This window comes from the organism of the source record quoted next, unplaced genomic scaffold (assembly GCF_019419815.1).
Source record: "Pyrus x bretschneideri cultivar Hongxiangsu unplaced genomic scaffold, Pyrus_bretschneideri_v1 Contig24, whole genome shotgun sequence".
NCBI classification, from domain to species: Eukaryota; Viridiplantae; Streptophyta; class Magnoliopsida; order Rosales; family Rosaceae; genus Pyrus; species Pyrus x bretschneideri.
Genome location: NW_025999546.1, coordinates 3,780,472 through 3,804,860, shown reverse-complemented (window position 1 = coordinate 3,804,860; position 24,389 = coordinate 3,780,472). Strand labels below are relative to the sequence as shown.

Below are 24,389 nucleotides of genomic sequence, written 5' to 3'. Positions count from 1 at the left end.
AAAAAGCTGGATGTCAAAATAAAGGCAGTGTTCTTGGCGCCAAAACATCCGATAAATCCGCAGTTCCGTTTTCGAAAAAACATTTCCCTCTCTCGCATTCATAACTCACAATTAATCACATTCCAATTCCGTCAATCAAACCCAGAAAACGGTGTCGTAATCGTAACGCCACCACATTTCTCTCTCTCTCTCTCTCTCTCTAGGGTGTTGCTCGTCGCCTTTCTCCTCCAATTCTCAGGTGCTGCTACTACTCGAATCTTGAAAACGACGCCGCTTCTATCCTAACGTTTCGTCAGTCACCATGACCACGAAGCCCTCGTCCGTCTCTCCCTCCCGCACCACCTGCGCTTCTCTCCTACGCGAATTGCAGGTTCCATTTCTCTTTCTCTCTCGCTCGCTGGTTTTCTTTTCGTTTCGTTTTCCAGGTGAATTTCGGTACTTTCGGCGACGGAGGACTAAGGGGTTTAATTGGGATTTTTTGGATTTTGAGTTTTTCAGATAATTTGGGATGAAATTGGGGAGAGTGACGATCAGAGGGACAAGATGCTTCTACAGCTTGAGCAAGAGTGTCTCGATATTTACCGGAGGAAGGTGGAAATGACCAGGAAGCACAGTGCCGAATTGCACCAGTACTTAGCGGACAGCAAAGCCCAGATCAAGGCCATTGCTTTGGCCCTTGGAGAAGTTGACTCCTTTTCTTGCGGAAGAGGGACTCTCAAAGATCAATTGTCTACCCTCAAACCTGTTCTGGACGAATTGATCTTGAAGAAGGAGAAAAGGGTCAAGGAGTTTTCAGCAGTTCTGTCCCAGATTGCAAGGATTTCGGCTGAAATAGCCGGGGCTGGCGTGTCTGGGAATGTGGATGATCCAGGACTTGATGAGCGCGATTTGAGTGTGAAGAGGTTGCGGGACCTTCAGTCACAACTTGAGGAGCTTCAAAGAGAGAAGGTAATGCTTGGGGTTCTGCTTTTGGCTCACCGATAGTCTTCAATTTAACTCAGGTTCTGAATTTCTCTTGTGTTTGCAATTGGGTTTTTCTGGATCCTTTGTGCAGGTTTTGCGTCTAGAGAGAGTAAGTGCTAATGTAAACATCATCCATGAACTCTCGGTTGTAATGTCAATTGATTTCTGTAAGACAATCAACAAAGTTCACCCAAGCTTGACGGATCATTCCTCCGCTCAGTCCAAGAGCATCAGTAATGATACTCTTGCCAGATTGACGACTTTGACTGATTCATTAAAGCAAGAGAAACAACAAAGACTGCAAAAGGTAACTCAATATTGATCTCTTTTCTCTGTCACTAACTATTTGATACATAAGGTGACCTACGTGAATTGGCAATGTATTATTACTTTTTTGAATTAGTCTGTAAAACTCCGCACTTTAATTTCCCAGTACTTCCACGGAAGTTAACTTTGTTACACTTCCATTTTTTTTCGAAATTCTTCTTACTCAATTGGTATATGTTTTGTTGTAGCTAAAATATCTTGGGAGCAAACTGATAGAACTATGGAATCTGATTGAGACACCAATTGATGAACAGAAAAGATTTGACCATGTTACGAGCATAATTTCTTCCTCAGTTGATGAGGTGTCTAGGCAAGGATGCCTTTCCCTAGATGTCATTGAACAGGTGCTAATTATCATCTCCAGTTTATATTAAAATTTCTCGCATAAATAACGTTGTGCTGCAAATCTTAATGACTCTGTTAGTAATGACTGACTGGAAATTCACTGTTTCTAGACTGAGGTTGAAGTTGAGAGGTTGAATGTTTTGAAAGCCAGCAAGATGAAGGAGTTGGTACTCAAGAGGCAAAGTGAGCTGGAAGAAATTTACAGAGGGGTCCACATGGATGTAGATAGTGATTCAGCTAGAGAGATCCTCAGCAGTCTCATAGATTCTGGTCTTAACAACCTTCTATAATCTTGGTCCCTTGTTTATAGCTCTAAAATAAACTTTTCAATTATGATGGTGAAATATGATTGCATATGGATTTACAGGTAGTGTGAGTTTGTCTGATCTGCTTTCAAGCATGGATGATCAGATTCTAAGGGCCAAAGAGCAAGCTTTAAGCAGGAAGGATATTTTGGACAAGGTAGAGAAGTGCAAGTTTGCATCTGACGAGGAAAAGTGGCTTGATGAGTATGAAAAGGTAAAAGTATAAAAATAACAGTTTACATTTTGTTCAGAACTATTATTTTCAACGGTCTCAGAGTATATAACCTGTTGGTCAAGTGACTAAACGAGTAAAGACTAAGAGTGATCATATTTGGTATTTTGGGTTAATCATATGCATAGACCACAGAGAGTGTGATGGAAGAGAAATTACCTGTAGATTTGTGGTGGCTTGAGGGTTGAAGTGGAGATCGGGTTTTAGAGAATCATCTGGTCAACAATACCAATAAGGTTGGAAAACTATAGAATAGAATTTCCTTAAGCTATAATTTTTTAGTACAGCTATTGTATATCTAAGAAACATGTTGGTGGAATTGGTTTAGACAAGTTGAGATGCAGTTGTAACAACTTGTGAACGGATGAGAAGCGATTCCATTTATTTAGAAGTTAAGAAAAAAATAACAAAGTTTCAACTAAGCTAATATGGTATTGTGGATAATGATATGATTTGTGTTAAACAAGCAATTGTTAAGGGAAGCCTGAAAATGAGTAGGGTACTAGTAGTAGTAATGATGAAGGGCATTCCACATTGAAGAGGTAACAAAGCATGGTCTTAGAAAGGTTCAATACATGGACAATTTTGCTTGGGCTATTTAAGTCCCTGATCATTTGTGACTTCCTTTATAGCATATTGGAGCTTATTCAGGAAGAAATAAGAAATTTTCTTTATGTTGAATTTTCTATTCTTTTTTTCTTTCAGGATGAAAATCGCTACAGCGCAGGAAGAGGAGCACACAAAAATTTAAAGCGTGCTGAGAAAGCCCGGATTCTGGCTGGAAAAATACCATGTGAGCACTTAATCGTGTTTTAGAGCAGTTTGGATCTCTTATAAAATACTTGTTAGACAAATGTGCTTTCACTTTTATCTGTACTTTGTTCTCTATGCCCTGAAGATGCTTATCTGACCATTTTTTTTACATGATTTTATTGGCCAACTTAGGGTCTTGGTTCATATATAAGAAGTAATGAATACTTTGACTTCCCAATGACTCACTCCAGAATTTTGGTATTACTGTTTATTTGTAGCATAACAGCATCTGAATTTGTTTGAAAGTATATTTTTGTATCATTTCTTTGACATTTTTTTATATCCTTTTGTATTTTTATTTCTATACTTAAGGTGCATTGTGTATTTATCTGTTCAGTTTACTTGATAATCATCATACCTCATAGTTTGTGCATAGAATTCATGGTGAGTATACTTGTTCGTTTAAAAAAAAAAAAAAAAACCTCACTTTTATGACCCGCGGAGAAGCAAAATTAAGGAAAAGAATTCATGCTTGCTTGTTTTCACAAATTATCATTCACTGTGAGGTGAAAAATGTGTAACTGGATTTCACTTCCGCAATCTTGTTCTTCTCGACTGAAAACCTTGGTTCATATCTCTCGAAATTTCTACACTTTGAAGAAACAAAGCATACTTCTCAGACCTGGTTTTGTGGGGAAGCAACCAACTGGACACTCTTTATTCTGTTCTCCTAAATTTCCATAAAGAAGAGAAATTTTGTGCTACTTGCAACTCCAAGTTCGAGAGCGGGATCTATTTGGGTTTGAGTGAAGTTAATTGTTGCTAAAACTGGATCTGCAAGTCACTTTTGTTTGTTTGAGCCTTCGAGCAAAAATATTTAAAGAGGCACTTTTGTTTGGTTATGGAACTACAATTTCATGAAACTGAAATTATATTGAAATGAAGTTCCATGTGCTTGCAGTGCCTGGTTCTCTTTCTGTGTTTATTATATGTAGCCTTGTTAGTGATTATCGGAAGTTTATTTATTGACAACAAATACTTTTTTTACTAGCTATCATCGAAAATTTGACTGCCAAAGTTAAAGCCTGGGAGATTGAGAAAGGAATCCCTTTCTTATATGACAAGGTAATCCAATATGGTTTATTAGATGTTTTTGTTTTTAGAAGTTCTATGTTATCTTAATCTGCTGTGCTTAGTCCAACAACTACATGAATTTCAGGTTCCCTTGTTACATACGTTGGAGGAGTACACTGCACAACGACAGGAGAGAGAGGAGGAGAAGCGTAAATCTCGGGTATGCCTGGACTTGCTACTTTCACTCAACCATTCGCTAATATGCAGATGAAACACCTTGCCATCCAGACTTTCATTCTTTCTGCAATGCAAATAATGTCCACTGCCCATCTTCTGATCCTATAGTTTAATCTGTTGCATAAAATGCTAAATGTAGCGTAATTGCTACTGGGAAAATAGATATAATCTCATTTTTCTGTGTCAATTTGGCGACTTTAGTCTCTTTGTATCTGTGTTTCTGTCATGACTTCTGGATATGATCGATCATCTTGATAAAAATTCATCTATTGCCAACTGTGTACCTAATTGCTATGCATGCTATTGCTATTCATCGCCATTCATTCTGCAAATGCATTGTTTCTGCTGCTCTAATGGATTGTGCGGGACATGTCAATCGAAATTAGGAGAAAAAGCTAATAACGATTTGGCCCATGGTTAATTTTTACAGGAGCAAAAACGGCTTCAAGAACAACATAATGCAGAACAGGAGGCAATCTTTGGTTCAAGGCCTTCTACAAAGAAGCCGTTGGGACAGAGCACAAGTGGTAACACCATGGTTGGCACACCAATCAATCGCCGCACACCTTTAGGCCGTCATGGAGTCTCAGCTGGAAAGGAACGCAAGGAAAGCGGAAGGGCACATAACGTAACGCCCATTAACTACGTTGCTCTTCCCAAGGATGATTCAGTATCTCGGAGAAACTGAAGAGCACATATCTTGCTTTTTAATAGCTTGTAAATGATTTTTTCTTTTCTTCCATTCACTACATGTCGACAATGTTATCGAAAGGATCTTGAATATAGTGTCATTGTTCTTGCTACCAGGTTTTGTGGCTTGATTTACAACCCCAACACATCGGATGAGATTGATCACAATACTTACATGTATTAAATACAATCACCATTTAACGGTCAGATATAATTTATATGAATGTATGTGTTTAATATAATTACCATTTGACCGTCGAGATGCTAATTGTATCAAATATATGATTGTAGCCAAATCTCACATGTGACATACCAAAGGAAATCAACAAAATATGGAGATGGTGATTTGAGATTAAATGCTAACATAATGTGGAGGCAAAGTTTAAACATCAGACCGAATGCACAACCTAATTATTCGAGCGATATTCTAATCTATTCTAAACTATGATTAGAAAGTGTTCTGACTTAAAGCACAAGAAGGGTAGCACGTACATTACTCTACCTAGCTTGATTGAGCCCATATCTGCAATGTATAACCTATAGTTATTTTTTTTTGATAGAATCAATAAAGAGAGATAATGAATATTACATCATAAAGTGACTTTGTTGTGTACAAGCAATACGGATTTAAGGGCCACTCGAACACATATTTTAGGACATCGCATGTATAACACTCTTAAGCAATTGGGCTGCAAGTCTCTTGCATCGTGACTCCAATATTTATTTTTGTTTTTTGCAACTATGAATGACCTTCGTGCGGGTTTGACAGCCTATGTGGTGCGAGGTTTTGCTATCGTGGAGGTAGAGACAGATGCAAAGGCAGTGGCATATGTGGGGAGACTATGGAGATGTTGGTCGAAGGAGTTGATCGTGACATTCGTGTACAAGCTTTCCGTTTGTAGTCCATTGCATTTGGGTTCTCCCCTCGAAAGTTTAACAAAGCCGCCCATGAGGTGGCTTCTTTGGTTGTTAAAGTCTTTCATTGGGGTGATTGAGAGCCAATTTTGTTGTAAATGTTGATGTTAGGGTTCATTTGAAATTGTTCTTAGAATGATTGAAAATGTTTTTGATGAAAATGTTTTTAAAACTAAAAAACATTTAACGTGCTTTGATTCTGAAACCCAAAATCAATTTTATCAAAGCGCTTTCAATCATGTGAAAAACATTTTCAAACTAGTTCTTAGTATATCTGTCGATATATGATATTGATGAATTGGTTTATAATTTGGAAAAAATAAATAAATTATATAATGGAAGTGTGGCTGATGTGCTAAATTATGCATGCAATCCATGCATATATTTTCCAAGAAATATAAATATTTTTCAGCTGTACAGTTGAATTGCATACTACATTCCCTCGCATGGACACTACTAAATGCACAAACCATATCAGCGCAAAAGAATAGAAAATCAAATTTGATTAGTTCAACCAAAGTGTTTAAAATTCCTGTAGTGAAGTTCTATAAGCTAAATCTATGATCCTTTGATTTATAGACAATTACATGGATGCATTTTTGAGTTTTCACAATTAAGGTTGCAACGACGGTATATGATAAAAGATACTAAAAGATAAGTCCTTAAATCTTTACAAAAATATAGAGGTTTGTCGAAGGTTGCAATTTCACTGTAAATGGCTTTATGTCATCGTCTTCTCCAACTAAAATTTGGACATTGTAACCAAGGACGATCATTATCTTTACAATCAACAAAATCACTCACAATTTCCAAGAGAAAAACAAAATGGAAAATAATTCAACATGATTCAAACGTGTTACGTGTAAGAAATAAGTTTCTTGAAATCTTTAATTTTGAATTGTCTTCTCACAAAAGAATGTGAAATTGAAAACACCAAAATTATATTTTTGTTATCTAAACCAATCCGGAAGAAGTAACTCTTATTCCTTTCAATTTTTAATTTTCTAACCTTTGGATAAAATTTTAAATGTGGCATATTTCCGATTAAAAGCGAAATAGATCTTAGTAGAGCAAGCTGAAGAAGAGGATTCCGGATTAGAAGTGAGAAGGTGTAGATAATATTTAATTTTTGGGTTAATCTGAGTTTATTATCCTGAAGTTTCTTGGTTTTCAACATTTGATACATGAAGTTTTTTTCATCCCAGAGTGGTACCTAAAGTCATAATTTTGGGACACTTTCATACATCCGTCTAGGTTGTTAAATCAACCATTAATTGGTGATGTGGCGTCCACGTGGACAATGACTGGACGCCACGTGTCGATAAGGGTCTCACGTGGATATTAAAAATTAAACATAAAAAAAATTGAAAAAAAAATGGGCATCTTCTTCCTCAACCACCCTCTTCCTTCTCCCTCCTTTCTCTCCTCTGCACCGACCTAAACCTCATCTCCTCTTCAACTCCCCACACCGATTCACGAGTAACGGACTACTGCCGCCATACCTCACCCCCCAACCCTTCCTCCATTCTCCCTCCTTTATCTTCTTTGCACCCACCTAACCCTCATCTCCTATTTGATTCCCCGCACTGGTTCACGGGTAATGGACACTGCCGCCGCCGGTATAATTTCAGAATCGTTCAATGAGGGGAAGAGCTCATCGTGGAGAAGAGGATTCAGGAGGCCTAGTATAGACAGCAACGAGCTCATAACCTCTTGCACCGCTCGGATCCGGCCAAGGTCGAGCTCAATCAGCTCGAGAATGAAGTCGGAGATGCGAATGCGGCTTGATCTGCTGCTTTTCTCTAGATTTGTGGTCGATTTTCTTGAGATTTGCCATCAAATCTGGTAGGTGGGGCACACTCATTTGAGTTCACGGGTCCGTCAAAGAAGATGAGGGTTGAGTGGGTGGAGTCGAAGAGAGAGAGGGAAGGATGGATGTGCAGAGGTTGGGAAGGTGGAGAAGAGTGAAGGGAGGGGGAAGGGAGGGGGGGTCGGGGTTTGAGGAAGAAGACACCCTTTTCTTTTTTTAATTTTTTAATTTTTTTATGTTTAATTTTTAATATCCACGTGGGACCCTTATTAACACATGGCGCCCAATCACCAGTTAACGGTTGATTTAATAGCAACCTTATGACTTTAGGTACCACTCTGGGATGAAAAAAACTTTATGTATCAAATGTTGAAAACCAAGAAACTTCAGGGTAGTAAACTGAGATTAACCCATAATTTTTTTAATATTTGGTTATTCTCTCTTTTTTTTAAGGAAAACTAATGAAAAGAGCTTGAAAACTTTGGGTGCGTTTGTTGCACTGGACTGTCTCGGACTAGACTAGCTTCAGGGACTATGCTGGACTGGCTTAGACTAGACTAAGTTGGACTAGCTTAGTGAAGCGTTTGGTGCAGTGTTGGACTAAGAAGCTAGACTAACAATAAATTATTATTATTATTATTATATTTTAATTTATTTTCTATTAAAAATATCAAAATGAATATGTGAAAAAATAAAAGGGCATAGCCCTCTTCTTCTTCACGAATTGCAGGTGCTTTTGCAACTTGGAGAATTATCAAACTTTCATCGACTCAAATTGATAGCAAATAGAACCAAATTTGCAGTTTAGAAGATGAACGAGTATAAGATTTCTTGAACATTGGTTTCACCCTCACCCTCACCGATAGTTCCATTCAATTTGTTGGACTTTTGTAAGACTACCATAAGCCTTAATGTAAAAGGTACTAATTAATTGGGTAAGATCATATACGTGCAGAAATTAATGAGTTAATAACAAAACATATCAAAATTTTCATAGAACAACTTTGTATTTCAATTCATAAAAGGAAAAATACCAGATAAATTGAAAACAAATGGGTAGCAATCAAAACCCAAAAATCAAAACCTAGAAACCAATCAAATCTAAGAAATCAATGAAACCCACAAATCAATCAAAAACAAAAATCTATCAAAACCCAGTAATAATTTCACAAATCTTCAAAACAAAATTAAAGAAAACTAAGAAGAGAAAGTGGCAGAGGAAGCTGTGATTTACAAGGATGCGGCAGGTGGTCTTGGGATGGTTCGGCAAGGTTATCAAGCAGATGAGGAGTTGAGTGGGACAACGGGAGAGAAAAGAAGGGTCTTAGCAATCCGGTGGTGGTCGGGGGGTCTCACTAAGACTATCTAGCGAGCCCCATAGTCGAGGCGAGTGAGGTTTAATCACACTAAAGCTAGTCCCTTCCTCTAACAAACATGGAACTACACTAACACCTAATTCAGTCTAGTCTAGTCCCACTTAGTGAGGGCAAACAAACGCCCCCTTTCAGTTTTAACGATAAAGACAAAATAAATGGTAAAGTGAATAGTATCAGGATTGACTTTTTAGTGTAATAATGTGGTTTTTCGTTAAAGTGAACAGTACCGGGAACTTTTCGTTAAAGTTTCTTTTTTTTTTTTTTTAAATTTTTTTGCAGTATACAGCTTTGAAGTTTGGTACATTTGATGATGGAAAAAGTTTAACGGAACCCACGAGGCCAATAAGTATTTGATACAGATTTTGCCTCTAGAACAAACTTTTAGTTTATGCTATGTATTTTATTAGTGGGTTCTAAATACTATATTCGTTTACCCTTTAGTGCCTCTCCTCCTAATTATATATGGAATTCAACCAAAATAAAGTTTCTCCAACTAATCATGAACAATTGCTTTCTTAACATTTCTATATATATATATATATATATAAACTCCTAAGATTGATAGAAACAGGAATGTGAAACGTATATAAATTTGAACATGGCGTTGATTTTCACTTTTTTTATTTTTTTAACTCTCTTTGTTTGTAGCCAATGAATTAAATAAGTCAAACGGAAACGAGAGATAAGATTAAACAATAATATGTAAAAAAAAAGAAAAAAGAAAAAGAAAAGATGTGGATTTATCATTTCCCATTTGAAACTGAGAAACAGCAATGGAATAATATATATATTCATCAAACCAAATCTGTTTAAATTATTCTCACTAGCCGCCCTTCTACTTAACTTATATATATATATATATATATATATATATATTTAAACAGATTTGGTTTGATGAATGTTGTGTCTCCATGATACTCAACAACAGTGACAACTACAAAAAGCAGTACACGGCAGATACAACTAGTACGCGGAGAATTAACAGTTGTTCTTGTATATGATTGTGTAAACACTAGTGCTTGCCATGCACGCAGATAATTACGCTTGTAATTATATTAATTAAACTCACAAAATTGACATTTTTGTTCATATATTCTTTAACTAAAGAAAAATACTACTACTGTATGTGAGACCTAATATTATATAGAATACGTGTCAACAAATGTATTAATTTTGTACATGTAAATAACATAATTTTTAACTAATTGATACGTTCCATTAAGGTAAAGACTTATTATTGAGTCTATTTGTTTTGTTTCTGGTTTTGTTCATGGTTATAGTTGATGAGTAGGATCAGCATTAGGATCCAACTAATTAACGCAATAACCACGTACCACATAGTCACCTGGTGATTTAGGATATATTTTAAGCTCGTATTTCACACGGTACATTTTGAGTTCGATTCTTGACGTCGATGAATTACACGATGATGGTCATGAGGAGGTTGAAATGCTTATGTGAATCTTTCTGACCTTCGAAAGGGAGGATTGGCATGCCAAAGCCACCAATTGATCATTTTTAAAAAAAAAAAAATTAAAATTTTGGACGGAGCTTTTTTCTTTTCAATTTATATTTTTATATTTTGTGAATTAAATGTGTCCTTTGAATCAATACCAACTCAAATACTTTTAAAAACGATGAGATTATGAGTGGAATGAAACCTGTTTGGGGAATTTTCAGAACTAAGTGGGGGCACAATTTTTGTGGAGGCGTCTAGAACTAATATGGTGAAAAGATGCAAATTGAGTACGTATAAGCAGCCAAGAGAATTACTGATTCAATAAGCTTCCGTTGAAATACAGGCATTTTAGAAAGTTGAAATACAGGCAATTTAGAAAGTTACGTGCATGTGCATATCTGCATATTTTCTTGGGTCAAAAACATAATATGGTTAACAAAAGTAACTAAAAGAAAATACGCTTTCCTTTTTGACAATTCATTAACTTGTTTGAATATTAAATGGCGAAAGTTATGCAAGATTAGATGTTCGACAATGATCGTGTGCCAGACACATACCTCCCAAAAAAGGAGATAGAGGACCAACTTAAAAACCTCGTCCGTCCTTCCTTCACCTATTTTTGATAAGTTGTGAAAGTGTATTTTAGGGTAGGCTTTTTAGCCAAAATGGTCATTGAGATTTGTATAATACATCATTTTGGTCTCTGATATTGAAAATCAATAGAAATGGTCCCTGAGACTGTCCACCATCCATTATTTTGGTCCTTCTGTTAAAAACTCCGTTAAGTATCGCAGAGCTCTTGGCCAGAAGTTTGGGCAATTTTCAAAGCTTTGTAACTCAATCGTTTCTTAACCAAATTCAATCTATAATATATCAAAAAGAAGATAGGAAATTGTAGAATAAGTTTATACCTATTTGGAAGCCCAATTCTTGCCGGAGATGGCTGAAAAATAGCCTGAAAGGTGACTGGTCCGTGGAAAAACTGGAAAACTGGTCGAAAACTGAGTAAACTTTAAACGTTCATAACTTCTTCAATACTCAACAAAATCGATTGATTCAAAAACAAAAATCATACTTCTCGATGATACAAAAAGAATGGTACCTTTCTTGATGGCTAAATCGCCGTGGATTTTCTAGAAAACTACTCGAAAGTGGCTAACTCGAGATCAAGACAGCCATTTTCAAGCTGTTTTCCGGCCAAACCACATCGATTTAGCTATTGAGAAAGGTACCATTCTCTTTGTCTCGTTGAGAAGTATGCTTTTTATTTTTAAATCACTTGATTTTGTTGAGTATTGAAGAAGTTATGAACGTTTAAAGTTTACCCAGTTTCCGGCCAGTTTTCTAGTTTTCCAGCAGACCAGTCACCTTTCAAACTATTTTCCGGCCATCTCCGGCAACCATTGGGCTTTCAATTAGGTATAATCTTGTTTTACACTTTTTTATCTTCAATTTGATATATTATGGGTCGAATTTGGATAAGAAACGATTGAGTTATGAAGCTTTGAAAATTGCCCAAACTTTCGACCAAGAGCTCCGGGACACTTAACGGAGTTTTTTAACAGAAGGACCAAAATAATGGATGGTGGACAATTTCAGGGACCATTTCTATTGATTTTCAATCTCAAGGACCAAGGTGATGTGTTATGCAAATCTCAAAGGTCATTTTGGCTAAAAAGCCTTTAGGGTATTTCAAAAAGGATACAAAAAGTGAAGAAATTAGTTAAAGTTCCACCATAAAATCAATTGGCAATATGGGCAGTGGCCTAACTTATATATAATCACATGCAAGGTCCCTCCTCTCATCAGTGTTGGATTTATTATGAACACTCTCCCTCACATATGGTGAATTTTCAAGCCTAACACATGGACAACACAAATAGAATGACGTGGAACAGTTGTGAGCGTTGGGCTTCACACCTAAGACAATTTGCTCTAATACCATGAAAGAGGTTGAGGTTTCACTAAAACTAATCGACAATCTAAAGAGTAACCCAACTTATTTATAAACTTATGTAAAGTCCCAATGCAAGGTTCTTCTTCCTTCCATCAATTTGAAATTTATTCACATGCAACAAAGTCATTGTATATCTTTTTCTAAGAAATGTTGCCTCTTTCACATTAATTAGTACCCAATAGTGGTAGAGGGCTGCAGAGACATGCATATGGTAGCTACAACAACTGTTACATATTGATGTCTTTGGATTTCAAATTAGACTTGTGATATATTGACAAGAAACTATAAAACCTTAGGACTCAAACTCATCAAAACTTCAATTAAAATTGCACTAAAATATCTCTAAAATCTCTCAACATTTTCAAATATTGCACCAAAATACAAAAATAATATTACTAAAATAGAAAACTTCATTTTAATCCTTGGCAAAGATGACTTTTAGACTAAAACCATGAGTAAGATCAAAATCTAATTTTAGTCCCTTGATAGATTAATCACCTCATTTATCAATTACATTTTTATGTTTTAATTATTTCTCTTTTTCTTCCTAATTTTTATGTATTAATTTTTCATTTCATTTATTGTAATATATTTTGTTGTAAACAATTAGATAAACTAATTTTTGTTATACAATATATTTCGATATACTTGGTCTTCTTCATTTAGGTACATTAAATTCATTATAATACATTTTGGCGCATACATTTAGATACAAACATTTAGGTACATACATTTCGGTATATATATTTCGGTGCATACATTTCAGTACTAACATTGAAATACATTTATTCAATATAATACATTTCGGTACTAACATTTAGGTACATTAATTGAGTCTTTCAAGTTTAAGAATGTTAAGTAAAATTAATAAATAAATAAAAACTTTTTTTTTGGTCAAAAAATAAATTAGAATGTGTATATTAAAAATTTAAATATTTAATAGGAGACACTGAATAAAATACACATTAATTATTTTGAATTAATTAAGGACACATTAAGGGATTATAATCAATATGTAATATAACACCAAATTTATTTTAAATTTCAAACTTTTTCAAGGATTAAAGTAAAAAGACCTTTACTAAAATTATCAACGTCGTTGTTCCCAGAAACCAATCGAAGTTTGGAGAAATCCTGGAAATTGAAATCTCTTCACCCCCTTTCGGAGTACTGGCAACCAGATTTTCTTTTGATATTGTGAGAGAGATTATGTTGCAGATATTTCAGTACCATGCATGTTCAATTGCTCATGGCTATATGTTATTCACCACTATATAAAAATTTCTGTGGCGCAGAGTGGATTTGGCAAGATGCAAGGCAGTAGGGTCTATTAATTTTAGAAAAACACTTGGTGGGTTCAAGCAAATTCCTTGCTTATGTCGTCATTGTGGATAAGTTTCAAAGTTTTGCTGCCATCATCAAAGTATATATATATATATATATATATATATAGAGAGTCCACTATAATAATTTTTTTAATTAATTTCCTTGATTGATTTATCTGCTGGGAGATATTATACCAAATCCGATCTGTGCATGACATTAAGAATCCAGAAACTTGTCAACCATTTGTGCGAGGAGAGAATATATGTGTGGTAACCTTCCGTAATTGTTGATGTGAAAACAGATGAAATATTCATATATGCATGGCTGGGGGTGATATTCTTGCAATTTGTCCACTTATATATACATATACATATATATATATATGTATATACACACACACATGTATGTATATGCTGTGTGGGAGTCCAATGGATAATGGAAATTAAGTACAGATCCTATGGATCGAGTTACTATTTCATGGAATTTTAAGCGTACTATATGAAATGGGTCGGAAAGATACAAATTTAAAGGGCTTGGAAGCTGAATGCATTGCCGACTAGGTGGTCAAGCTTAAGTTTAATAATGTCCAATGATTACTTTCTGTCAATTGTACCAAGTATTTAGACAATTATTGGTATATATTTTATGTATATAACAGACTAAAACCAAGCATCACTGGTTGCTTGAATATTTTATATTACAAACCCACAAACTTTTCCTTTTTATTTTTTTTACCTTTTGGATGTACAAATGAAATTTATACACCGAGAGCAATAAGACTTGCAAAAATTATCAAATAGGATCAGTACTTTGCGGGTGCATTTAATTATCATCTTTATAGTGTTAATATTTTTAGGTGCCAAGAGATGGCGAAAGAATAGCCATGGCAGTAGAAAGTGACCGCCATTTACGAAGCATGCATCATCTTCCAATATGGCCTTTAACTTTGTTACAATGCACTCAGATGGCATATTAGAAATCATAGGTTAAAAAATAAGAATGGAACTTTAAGAGTACTGTCTACATAATGGAGACACAAGTTTGAAGGAAACTGATCTTTCTACAGTGTGTAGATAGTAACCATACATATGCATGCACATATACAAAGAGATTAGAATTTGGGGACACACGTTTTTATTGGGCTCACAGATCTATAGTATATTTTAACAATTCAACAGTTTAATTAATTTTTATGTCTTACCTCAAGGATCATGTCTACCAAAAATCATTCAAATCCGAAACCATATGATTGTTTGATTAAATATTTAGTGTTTCTTTATAGAACCCTATTCTTTCATTTTCTTCACTACAGACGAATGTCTTAATGGTTTTTAATTTATCTAATTTTTTTGCAAGGATGATCTATGAACGATGTACTAAAATATAAACGATTTGGATCGTTAAAACAACATTATGATGTGAGCTCTACAAAATGTGTATCAAAGACGTGTGTCCCGTATTTTAACCCACATATATATATATATATAAAATAACTTCCATTATTAACAATACATATTCTTATATTGCCTCCAACATCAAGAAAGTTGCTGTCTTCAAAACGCTACATACATTACTTAAGTGATATTTCTCTTTTAGTTGTATTGTGGCATTTTAGAACAAAATCCTACATTCATGGATGATATTTTAACTTAAATATCTCTCGATGGTTAATTTGAGACAACATCAGTTCACTTCTTACAAAAATGAGGTTTTTTGGTGGATTTGAGTTCTCATCAAGCAACGTGGTGCGTTAAATATTTCGAATGATGTGATATGCCATACAAAATACCATTCTCATGTACGCTTTATTCTACAGAATAGAACAATTGAGTGTGATTTTACATATAAAAACTAATAAAGAATACTAATAAGAATAAAAAGTCAGAAGACATATGCATAATTGATCCTTTATCAAGTTCTTCTTTATCCTTTCAAGCCGTTAAAATAAGACTCAAATTATCTAGAACCTTTCGGTTATTAATACGATCAGTACTGGTAATTCATTGAAATATTAATTATGCTCTCTATAGATTTTTTTGTATTGCGTCAAATATTTTAGTGGATAGAAAGTTTGGTTTCTAATCATGCATTTGGGTACATAGCTCTCACCTTCTTTAAGTAATAGTTTCGAATCTTCCCCTCTTTAAGAATATATTAACCTCTGCAATTGCGCAAGAACACATTATCTAAACTACATATTATTAGAACCATTTTTATCAACCGAAAGAGGGCAAAAGGTCTTCTAAACTACATATTAATGGAACCCTCTTCGTCAATCGAAAGAGGGTGAAAAGTCTATTTAGTCTTCTATCACAATAAAAAAGTTAAGGGTAGTAACGTAATTTCACAAAACAAAATTTTGCTGTTTTTTGTTTAAGCATCACCAACAGATGATTTTAACATCTCTAATTTAAAAGATTAAAAAAAAAAAAAAAAAAAAACCTCTCTTCCTCTCTCCCCACTCTCACGTTCTCTCTCACACTCTCTCTCTCCCCTTCAATTTTAAAAACAAAAATAAAACATTTCACACATTTTGTGTGTGGGGCATATATATACATATTCTGCACTAGAAATATCAAAGAGAGAAGGGAGGCATCGGATGCCAACAAATCAAAAAGGATTCTGGGAACATAAACAAGCCGATATGCAAAATACTAAGACTCCTTAATTTCTTTTCCTTTTTTTTTTTTTTAATTATAGACGACGATGTTTTGAGCTGTCAACGAGTATGAGGAGGCAAACATCGTGACCGTGGAGATATATTTCAAGGGCTAAGAATGTTGGAGAACACGAGCGAAGGGCTAGACGAGAGCGGAGAGAATGCAAGTCCACTACCCTATAAGGGGCCAACAAGGCGACAAGCCTCAACATATCCAAGTGTTACCACGCATGCATGGAGTATCCCTTAGTGGAATCTGAATCAGACGTCAGCAACTGTCCACGTGTCAAAATATACAAATTCCAAATTGAAAAAGTAAAGAGAGAGAGAGAGAGAGAGAGAGAGAGAGAGAGAGAGAGAGATTCGTGATCAATGGAGAATGGTAAAAGAAGAGGCAATGTGATTCTCTTAATTCCATTAGCTCAAAATCAATACAATATTAGATTACATTCATGATAAGCTAGCACAGCAAAACCCCATAAACTTTAAACACTAGAACTCTTAAGAAATGAGGTGCTGAAAAGACAAAAATCCCATTGCCACGCATGCATGATGATCTCTAATTTCATGATTTGATTAGGCATGGCATTGGGTTGGTTTTCATGGGGGGTTCTGTGATAGGCATTGAAATAGCAACCGAGGAGAGCTTGTTATTAGCTCCAACATCTCCGTTAACGGTTAATATCGACACGCCGTTTACTTGAGAACCCTTTATTGCTTCCGGGATCTCCTCCTTCTCCAATACTTCTTTGTGTTTTCCCCACAGGACTGCATAAAGCCCGAACACGATCAATACTGCTCCTAGTACACTGCACGCACAAGTGAATTGAACAAATCAGCCAAGAGGGGATGAGAAATGTAAAACGAATATTGAAAAAACATATTATAGTTACAAGCTACTCTTATCAATATTAGATAAGTAATTAGTAATGTGATCAATAAATATGTTCTGAATAACATCACTCGTATAAAAATGTATGGGTGTGTGTATGTATTTACACTTTTTTTTTTGCATGCATGCAGGTTGAAGGGAAGAGAAAAATTAATTACCTTCCAAGAAATATTTTTTCTGCAAGGATGAAGGATCCCATGATTGCCACAATGATCATCATCAAAGGGCTAAAAGCAGTTGCAAATACGGGACCTCTCATCTTCATCACTAGCCCTTGTACATAGTACGAAATGCTTGATGTGACAATTCCCTTTAACAAATGAAAATGAAAAAACAAAGTTAGTGTCATTATTCATGAGTGAGAGAGAGAGAGAGAGAGGGGGAGACAGAGAGAGAGAGAGAGAGAGAGAGAGAGTTATAACATACAGCATAGGCAGCAGCTAAGAGGTTCATGTCAAAACCAATTCTCCAGACAGAGGGTTTGCGTTCCATCACAAAGGTAACAGCAATAGCCTGCAGAGTTCCTATGCCGCATATCATTGATGTGAGAGACAGCTGATGGTTCTTGTAGGTCTTCAACGCGTTGTTCTGTAAATATTCAACAAGCAAATTAAACAAAATGTTGAAATTTTAATTAGCTTTCAACTAAAAAACGATTGAAAACGCAGAAATTTGTTTGTTATATAACTCTTACTTGTAACACAAATAAAGAAGCCCAGGCAAGAGTAGCAATGGTTAGCATAATGGATCCCAAAAACCAGTGTTTGTCACCAGTCCCAGTGGTATCTGTGACATATGATTTTCGTGGGTGAATATACTTAGACCACAACATCTCTACAATTGGCCCCTTGTACAAGGTCATCAGCATGGCCCCCGCCACTGTCAATACCGTTCCGATTACCTTTGCTTGGCACCTTACTTTCTTGATGTCTAGCACTTCCATCCTAATTTTCATTCCAACAAATCAAATTAATTAATAAACATAGTATATTAATCATGATCATTAACAACTAAATTATAAATTAATATGGGATTATTGTATACGTATTTGCTAGCTATTGCACCCTTACCGGCATATGACGGCCAGGACAAAAGTCATAGCCGGAAGCATGTTGCTCATGGCACAAGAGAACGTTGGAGACGTAAACTTCAACCCGGCATAGTAGAAGTTCTGGTCAATCACCGGACTACATAATGAGAGGTGCATGGTTAATAATGTCGTTATAATTGTGGAATAATACTAATCAAACTGTCTGACAACATATTTGAGTGACTAATTTAGCATATAGTAACTAACCCAAGAAGGCCGAGGATAAATATTTGTATGAACATTGAGAATGTCATTTTTGGTTGCTTCTTCCTCTCAAAAAAGAAGGCAAATGGGGCTATAATAGCAGTAGCAATGGCATGGCGATAAACCACAAGCACATAGTGACTCATTCCTCTGTTGAGAGAAACTTTGGTGATGATGTTCATTCCGGCGTAGCCAAATTGTAGAGAGATCATTGCAAAGTAGGGTTTCGAGCTCTCAAGGAAGCTGCCGAAGCAACCAGCCTTCTCCATTTTTGAAGAAAAAAATAAACTAAAGGACTTCTGCTAATTAGAAACTAGAAGTTTATAACTGATGTTACTGAGAAAAATACAAGGCCAGAGAGGAAACAAACCACTACTCAAAGAGGTTATGTGTTTCTCCCTAGAGAGGAGTAAGGGAGTGGCCACCTATTTATATCAGGTGGGAGGGAACTGTGCATATTGATAAATACAGTGCCATTCATCGTCACTCTCAACTTGCTGCCCAACTTTCACAATTTACCACCCACTATACATTATTGTCGGAAAGAAATGAACCCTTTTACATCTTCTTTTCTTTTCTTTCTTTAAAGTATCTCTTTTAGTTTAATAATCTCCGTCTCTCTCTACATTGTATTCCAAAATTTTGGCAAAGATTCCTATATAAGAATCAAATCGCTTTAGTATTTTCTTTTGTATAAAAAATCCCTCCTATAGTAGTAATGGAAAATGTGTGTAGTTTCATTACATTCTTTTATTAATTATATTATGTTCTGTGCATACATATAAAAATATTGATATATATATATACATATATGTACGTGTATATCAGATATCATTCTTTTATTAATTATATTATGTTCTTAGAATACGGGGCGAACACTACATATCATTCTAGAATTAGGGATTCTTGGAAGAAAATAAAAAAAAAAAAAAAAAAAAACTTTCCTCTAATTGTATAATGACATGTGGTGTTCTACCCCATGTTCTGAAGACACTGAAAACCTATAGGTATATAAACTTTTCTATTAATTTCGTTGTGTTAGAGTTACACGCACATCGCGTAACTTAGAGACAGAGATTTTGCTTTTCTACCAAGAAACAAAAGATTGAGATTCTGTATTTCTCAAGAATTTCATACCGAAAAAAAAAAAAAAGACATTTTCTTCGTATATAAAATCCTGGCTTCTTTTTTATTTTATTTTATTTTATTATTGAAGGTCTAGCAACTGAATTTCATACTCTTAGTTAAGCATGCTTGTCGTATGAAAATCTGACCACAATTCAAGTTGGCCGATTGCTTGTGTTAGAATGTCATGTTATTTCTGATGTGTAAGATGCACTTCCCCCAAGAATTCCGTTTAAAAAGTATGTGGTTGTAGATATTGACACATGCATGTGATGTCGTCACCTTAATCTAAACAAAAGTGCGGTATCCGCCTAGTGGTATCACTCTATCATCTCTCATTCTGTATTTCTCCGACTCGACTTCACCAAATGGAAAATTTTAAAGTAAACCTATACTTGGTGAGCTAGATTCCTTGTTCTACTATAGATTATAAGAATATATTTTTCTTAAGCGAAAATATTAATAATGTGATCAAATATATATGTGGTCTAGTAGCATTATCCTGTTGCATAATTATAATACAAATGGTATACGAGAATTACTTATTACTTGATGTATTGTTTAACATGTTAGAATATGGGCTGACGATAGTAGATTTTCCATCTTTAGACCAACTCTAATGGTGGGCTAAAAGCCAAATTACTTCTCAAAATTTCCCTCCAAACCCACTCCAACCCAAAGGGAAATTTTGAGCTAAATACTAAATGCTAAGCCAATGCCAAATTCCTCCCAAAATTTAGCCCAGAAATCGGAGTGGACTCCACCCAATATTTATTGGAATTTAAATTTTTTTAGATTAATATGTTCATAAAATTAATTTGCGATAGTCTACATATTTTTTATTTAATTTAATTTAACAAACAAATAGCCTAAGTTCATTCTTTAATAATCCCGGGCTAAAATTTTAGGCTAGAACGGTAGGAGCAGAAAAGCTGTTTCTCGGCTAAAAGCTAAATTTTTTGGGTTAAAAAATTTGGCTTTTAGCTCAACCATTGGAGATGGTCTTAGAATACATTGATACAAAAAAAAAAAAAAACAAAGGGTTATCCAAAAACAAAATAATATTTTACGAGTTGAGTAGACTAGTATTAATACCATTAACATTGTTCTGAGTATACCGAAAAACTCTCAGTGTATAAGTTTGGTCTTCTAGAGCTAGAAGTGGTGAAAAACACGTGTTGTCTCTTGATAAGGCAATCAAAATAATCAAAGTGATGGGGGTCGTAAGCTTTTAATGACGAGAAATTTTTCTGGGTACCAAGTGCTCAAGACAACTGGTGTTCCCCCACCAATGGACATCCAACACCTGGCTATCTTCTTTTTGTATTGCACACGTTGGCACTTAAATTATTATCTTCCTAGTCAGTCCTTACCAAAAAAAAATCAAAAAATAATTATATAACAAAAACATAAAAAGTTAAACAAAACCTTTGAATCCAGATCGTCGAGTAACATCCCACATCGCCTAGGGAAGTGGATCCTATAAGCCTTATATGTATATTCTCATCTCTACCTAGCACAAGGCTTTTTGGGAGCTCACTGACTTCAGGTTCCATCGGAACTTCGAAGTTAAGCGAGTTCACGCGAGAGCAATCTTAGGATGGGTGACCCACTGGGAAGTTCTCAGTGTGAGTCCCCAGAAACAAAACCGTAAGGGTGTGGTAGGGGCCTAAAGCTGACAATATCATGCTATGGTGGAGTCGAGTCTAGGATGTGATACTTTGATATCAGAGCCAATCCCTAGCCGGAGGTGTGCCGACGAGGACGTCGGACCCCTAAGGGGGGTTGATTGCAACATCCCATATCGCCTAGGGGAGTGGATCCTGTAAGCTTTATATATATGTTCCCATCTTTACCTATCACGAGACCTTTTGGGAGCTTACTGGCTTTGGGTTCTGTAGGAACTCCGAAGTTTAGTGAGTTCGCGCAAGAGCATTCCTAGGATGGGTGACCCACTAGGAAGTTCTCGTGTGAGTTCCTAGAAACAAAACTGTGAGTGCGTGGTCGGGACCCAAAGCGGACAATATTGTTCTATGGTGGAGTCAAGCCCGAGATATGGTGGGAGTTCGGGCTGGGATGTGACAGTCGTCCCTAGTCTCCAATCTTCAACCCACCCCTTCCCATCTTCGCCTCCCCTTGCCATCAGTATCTCTCTCTCTCTCTCTCTCTCTCTCCCTATTCCTTTCTCTTTCTATCTCATTCTCTTCCAATTTTTCACTCAACTCCTCCCTTACGTCGGAGAAAGATCCTAGAAATTGCTTGTGACCACCCTCGTGCTTCGATCAAGGGTCGGCGAAATCTAGTGAAAATATCAAATTCGACATTCTCCAATGAAAATTATCATCTTTGAATGAGGGGTGTGATTGTCTTGGCTGAGTTCTTGGCGGCGCTAGGTGGGTGGTGCTGAGGGTGATTATTCTTAATTTCTGTTAGGGTTTGGGGTAAATTAGAAATTTTGTTAAAAAAAAAAAATGCTAGTCTAACATTTTCTTAATTTAAAACTTGAATAATTACGTGTCAAGCTTCTATTCACTAGGAACACCAATTCAACTGGGCTACCCGGTACCCCAAAAAAAATCCCTTTAATGGCATAGAACCAGCCCCATTTGCTAGTAAAGCAATAGGGTCGACCAATGGCATGGCACAAGCAAACATCGGTTACTTGACGTGCTTATTTGTCTCAACGAATCAACACCCTCCGATCAATCCAACTTTAAATTTTTAAAAGCCACATCTCTCCATAGAAAGTTAGAAACCTCCACTCATCGTGATCAACTTATGCATGGATATCTCATTTCTTAATGCTGACCATCGATGTTGGGGTTTTTATTTATTTTTTCTTTTTTTCCAATATCCTGTTAGCTTACTACTATTACTACTCAGTAATATATATCTTCAGTTAGCAATTTAAAAAGCGAACCACTTGCCAATTCGCATTTTACTTATATCCGTTTATTTCTTTTTACTGATTTTTCTAATGTTTATAAAATCTAATGAGAGTCTAAAAGATGTGAAAGTTTCAAATTCGAGCATAAAAGTGACGATAGAAAGGAATGATATACAACAAAAGTTATATTCTTGAACAGATATTCAAATTGACTGATTGATTTTTTTTTTTCACTGTGAAAAAACACAATAATACTTGTGTTCACCCCATGAATGTACCTCTTTGTCCAAATTTTTGAATTGGAACTTTTCATTTCTTTAGTGACTCCAGTACTGAATATACATATATTATCAACACACAATAAGTTTTAGATTCATGTTCTCCTAGATTCTATGGCCCAAATAAATTGTGGTTACCCACCGTTCGATTTTAATTTAACAGTGGAAGAGAAAGTCTAACAACAAATTGAATTGAGGGCTACCACAATTTTCTTAGACCATATGGTGTAGGAGCACAGGTTTGTTAAGATCATACACCTCATTTATATAAGCGTATGATGAAGGGGCTTTGACTCGATGTGTTAAAAGCATTTACTCGTATACTTGAGGTCTTAGATTCAATACCCTCCTCCACCCCCCCTCCCCCTTCCGCCTCTCCCCATCCCCTCCCCCCTCCTCTTCCCCCAAAAGAGTATCGCTTGTATAAGAAATTGTGTTTTATTTAGGATAAATTACATAAAACTACCTCAATTATTGGGTCATTAACAATTTCATACCTCGTCTTTAAAAGTTTCAAAGTCATCCTTATCTTCAATTGTGCAATATACCTTATCTTCAAATTTGTTGCAATGTCATACCTTCTGTCAGCTGTCTGTCAATTTTTCTGTTAAATGCTGAATGTCTTGAGACGGGGTCCACTTTCTATTAAAATATTAATAAAATAATAAATTACCCTAAAAAAAAAAAAAAAAATCCCAACCCCGACCATCCCTTCTTTTTCTGCCTTTCTTCCCCTCCCTTCAGCATATCCATCAATCCCTCACCCCCACCCCTCGACCCTCCCTCCCTTCTCCCTCCCTCCCTCCCTCCTTTCCTTTCTTCCCCTTCCGCCTTCCCCAAACCCCAGTTCGTCTCCCCCCCCCCCAACCCAAGCCCAACCTACAATCCAGAAAAAAAAAAAAAAAAAAAAAAAAAACGCATCTTCATCTTCCCCGACCCCCCCTTCCCTGCAACCCACCCCTTTCTTCCCCTCCCGTCCCCCCCCCCCACCCACTCGAGCCCAATCTGCAACCCATAAAAAAATAAAAATAATAAAAAAAAAAACGCATCTTCATCTTCTCCGACCCCCCTTTCCTGCAATTAATTAAATTACCAAATTACATTCACGAGGATTTCGCACACTTGTCAATTGAAATTTAAATATACCATTGTCATAAAAAAAAATAGTGCAGGGAAGAGGGTGGGTGCTGAGGAGGTGGAAGATGGGTGCATGCACGATGGGTTTGGGGAAGACAGAAGGGGGAAGAAAAGGGTGGGGGGAAGACGAACTGGGGTTTGGGGAAGACGGGAGAGGAAGAAAGGAAAGGGAGGGAGGGTTGTGGGGTGGGGTGAGGGAATGATGGATGTGCAGAGGAGGGAGGGAGGAAGAATGGATCGTCAGGGGTTGGGATTTATTTTTTTAGGGTAATTTTTTTTATTAATATTTTAATAGAAAGTGGACCTCGTCTCAAGCCACATTAGTATTTAACAGAAAAATTGACTGAC

The 24,389-nt window shown here is 36.0% G+C and overlaps 2 protein-coding genes across 2 annotated transcripts; one reads left to right on the top strand and one right to left on the bottom strand.

The window, feature by feature from the left end:
• The first annotated feature begins 58 nt into the window (after window positions 1-58).
• Window positions 59-5,035, top strand: LOC103952112 (65-kDa microtubule-associated protein 5). Its single transcript, XM_009363639.3, has 10 exons — window positions 59-370; window positions 499-948; window positions 1,055-1,270; window positions 1,479-1,634; window positions 1,746-1,905; window positions 2,003-2,154; window positions 2,878-2,965; window positions 3,977-4,050; window positions 4,145-4,219; window positions 4,667-5,035. The coding sequence occupies exons 1-10, from the start codon at window positions 302-304 to the stop codon at window positions 4,922-4,924; spliced, it is 1,698 nt and encodes a 565-aa protein (XP_009361914.2). The 5' UTR covers window positions 59-301; the 3' UTR covers window positions 4,925-5,035.
• An 11,773-nt stretch (window positions 5,036-16,808) lies between these two features.
• On the bottom strand, window positions 16,809-19,021 carry LOC103952111 (WAT1-related protein At5g07050). The gene is made up of 6 exons (XM_009363638.3): window positions 18,618-19,021; window positions 18,391-18,507; window positions 18,015-18,264; window positions 17,747-17,908; window positions 17,479-17,630; window positions 16,809-17,237 (listed from the first exon to the last, which is right to left on the bottom strand). The coding sequence occupies exons 1-6, from the start codon at window positions 18,881-18,883 to the stop codon at window positions 16,994-16,996; spliced, it is 1,191 nt and encodes a 396-aa protein (XP_009361913.2). The 5' UTR covers window positions 18,884-19,021; the 3' UTR covers window positions 16,809-16,993.
• Between the last annotated feature and the right edge of the window lie 5,368 nt (window positions 19,022-24,389).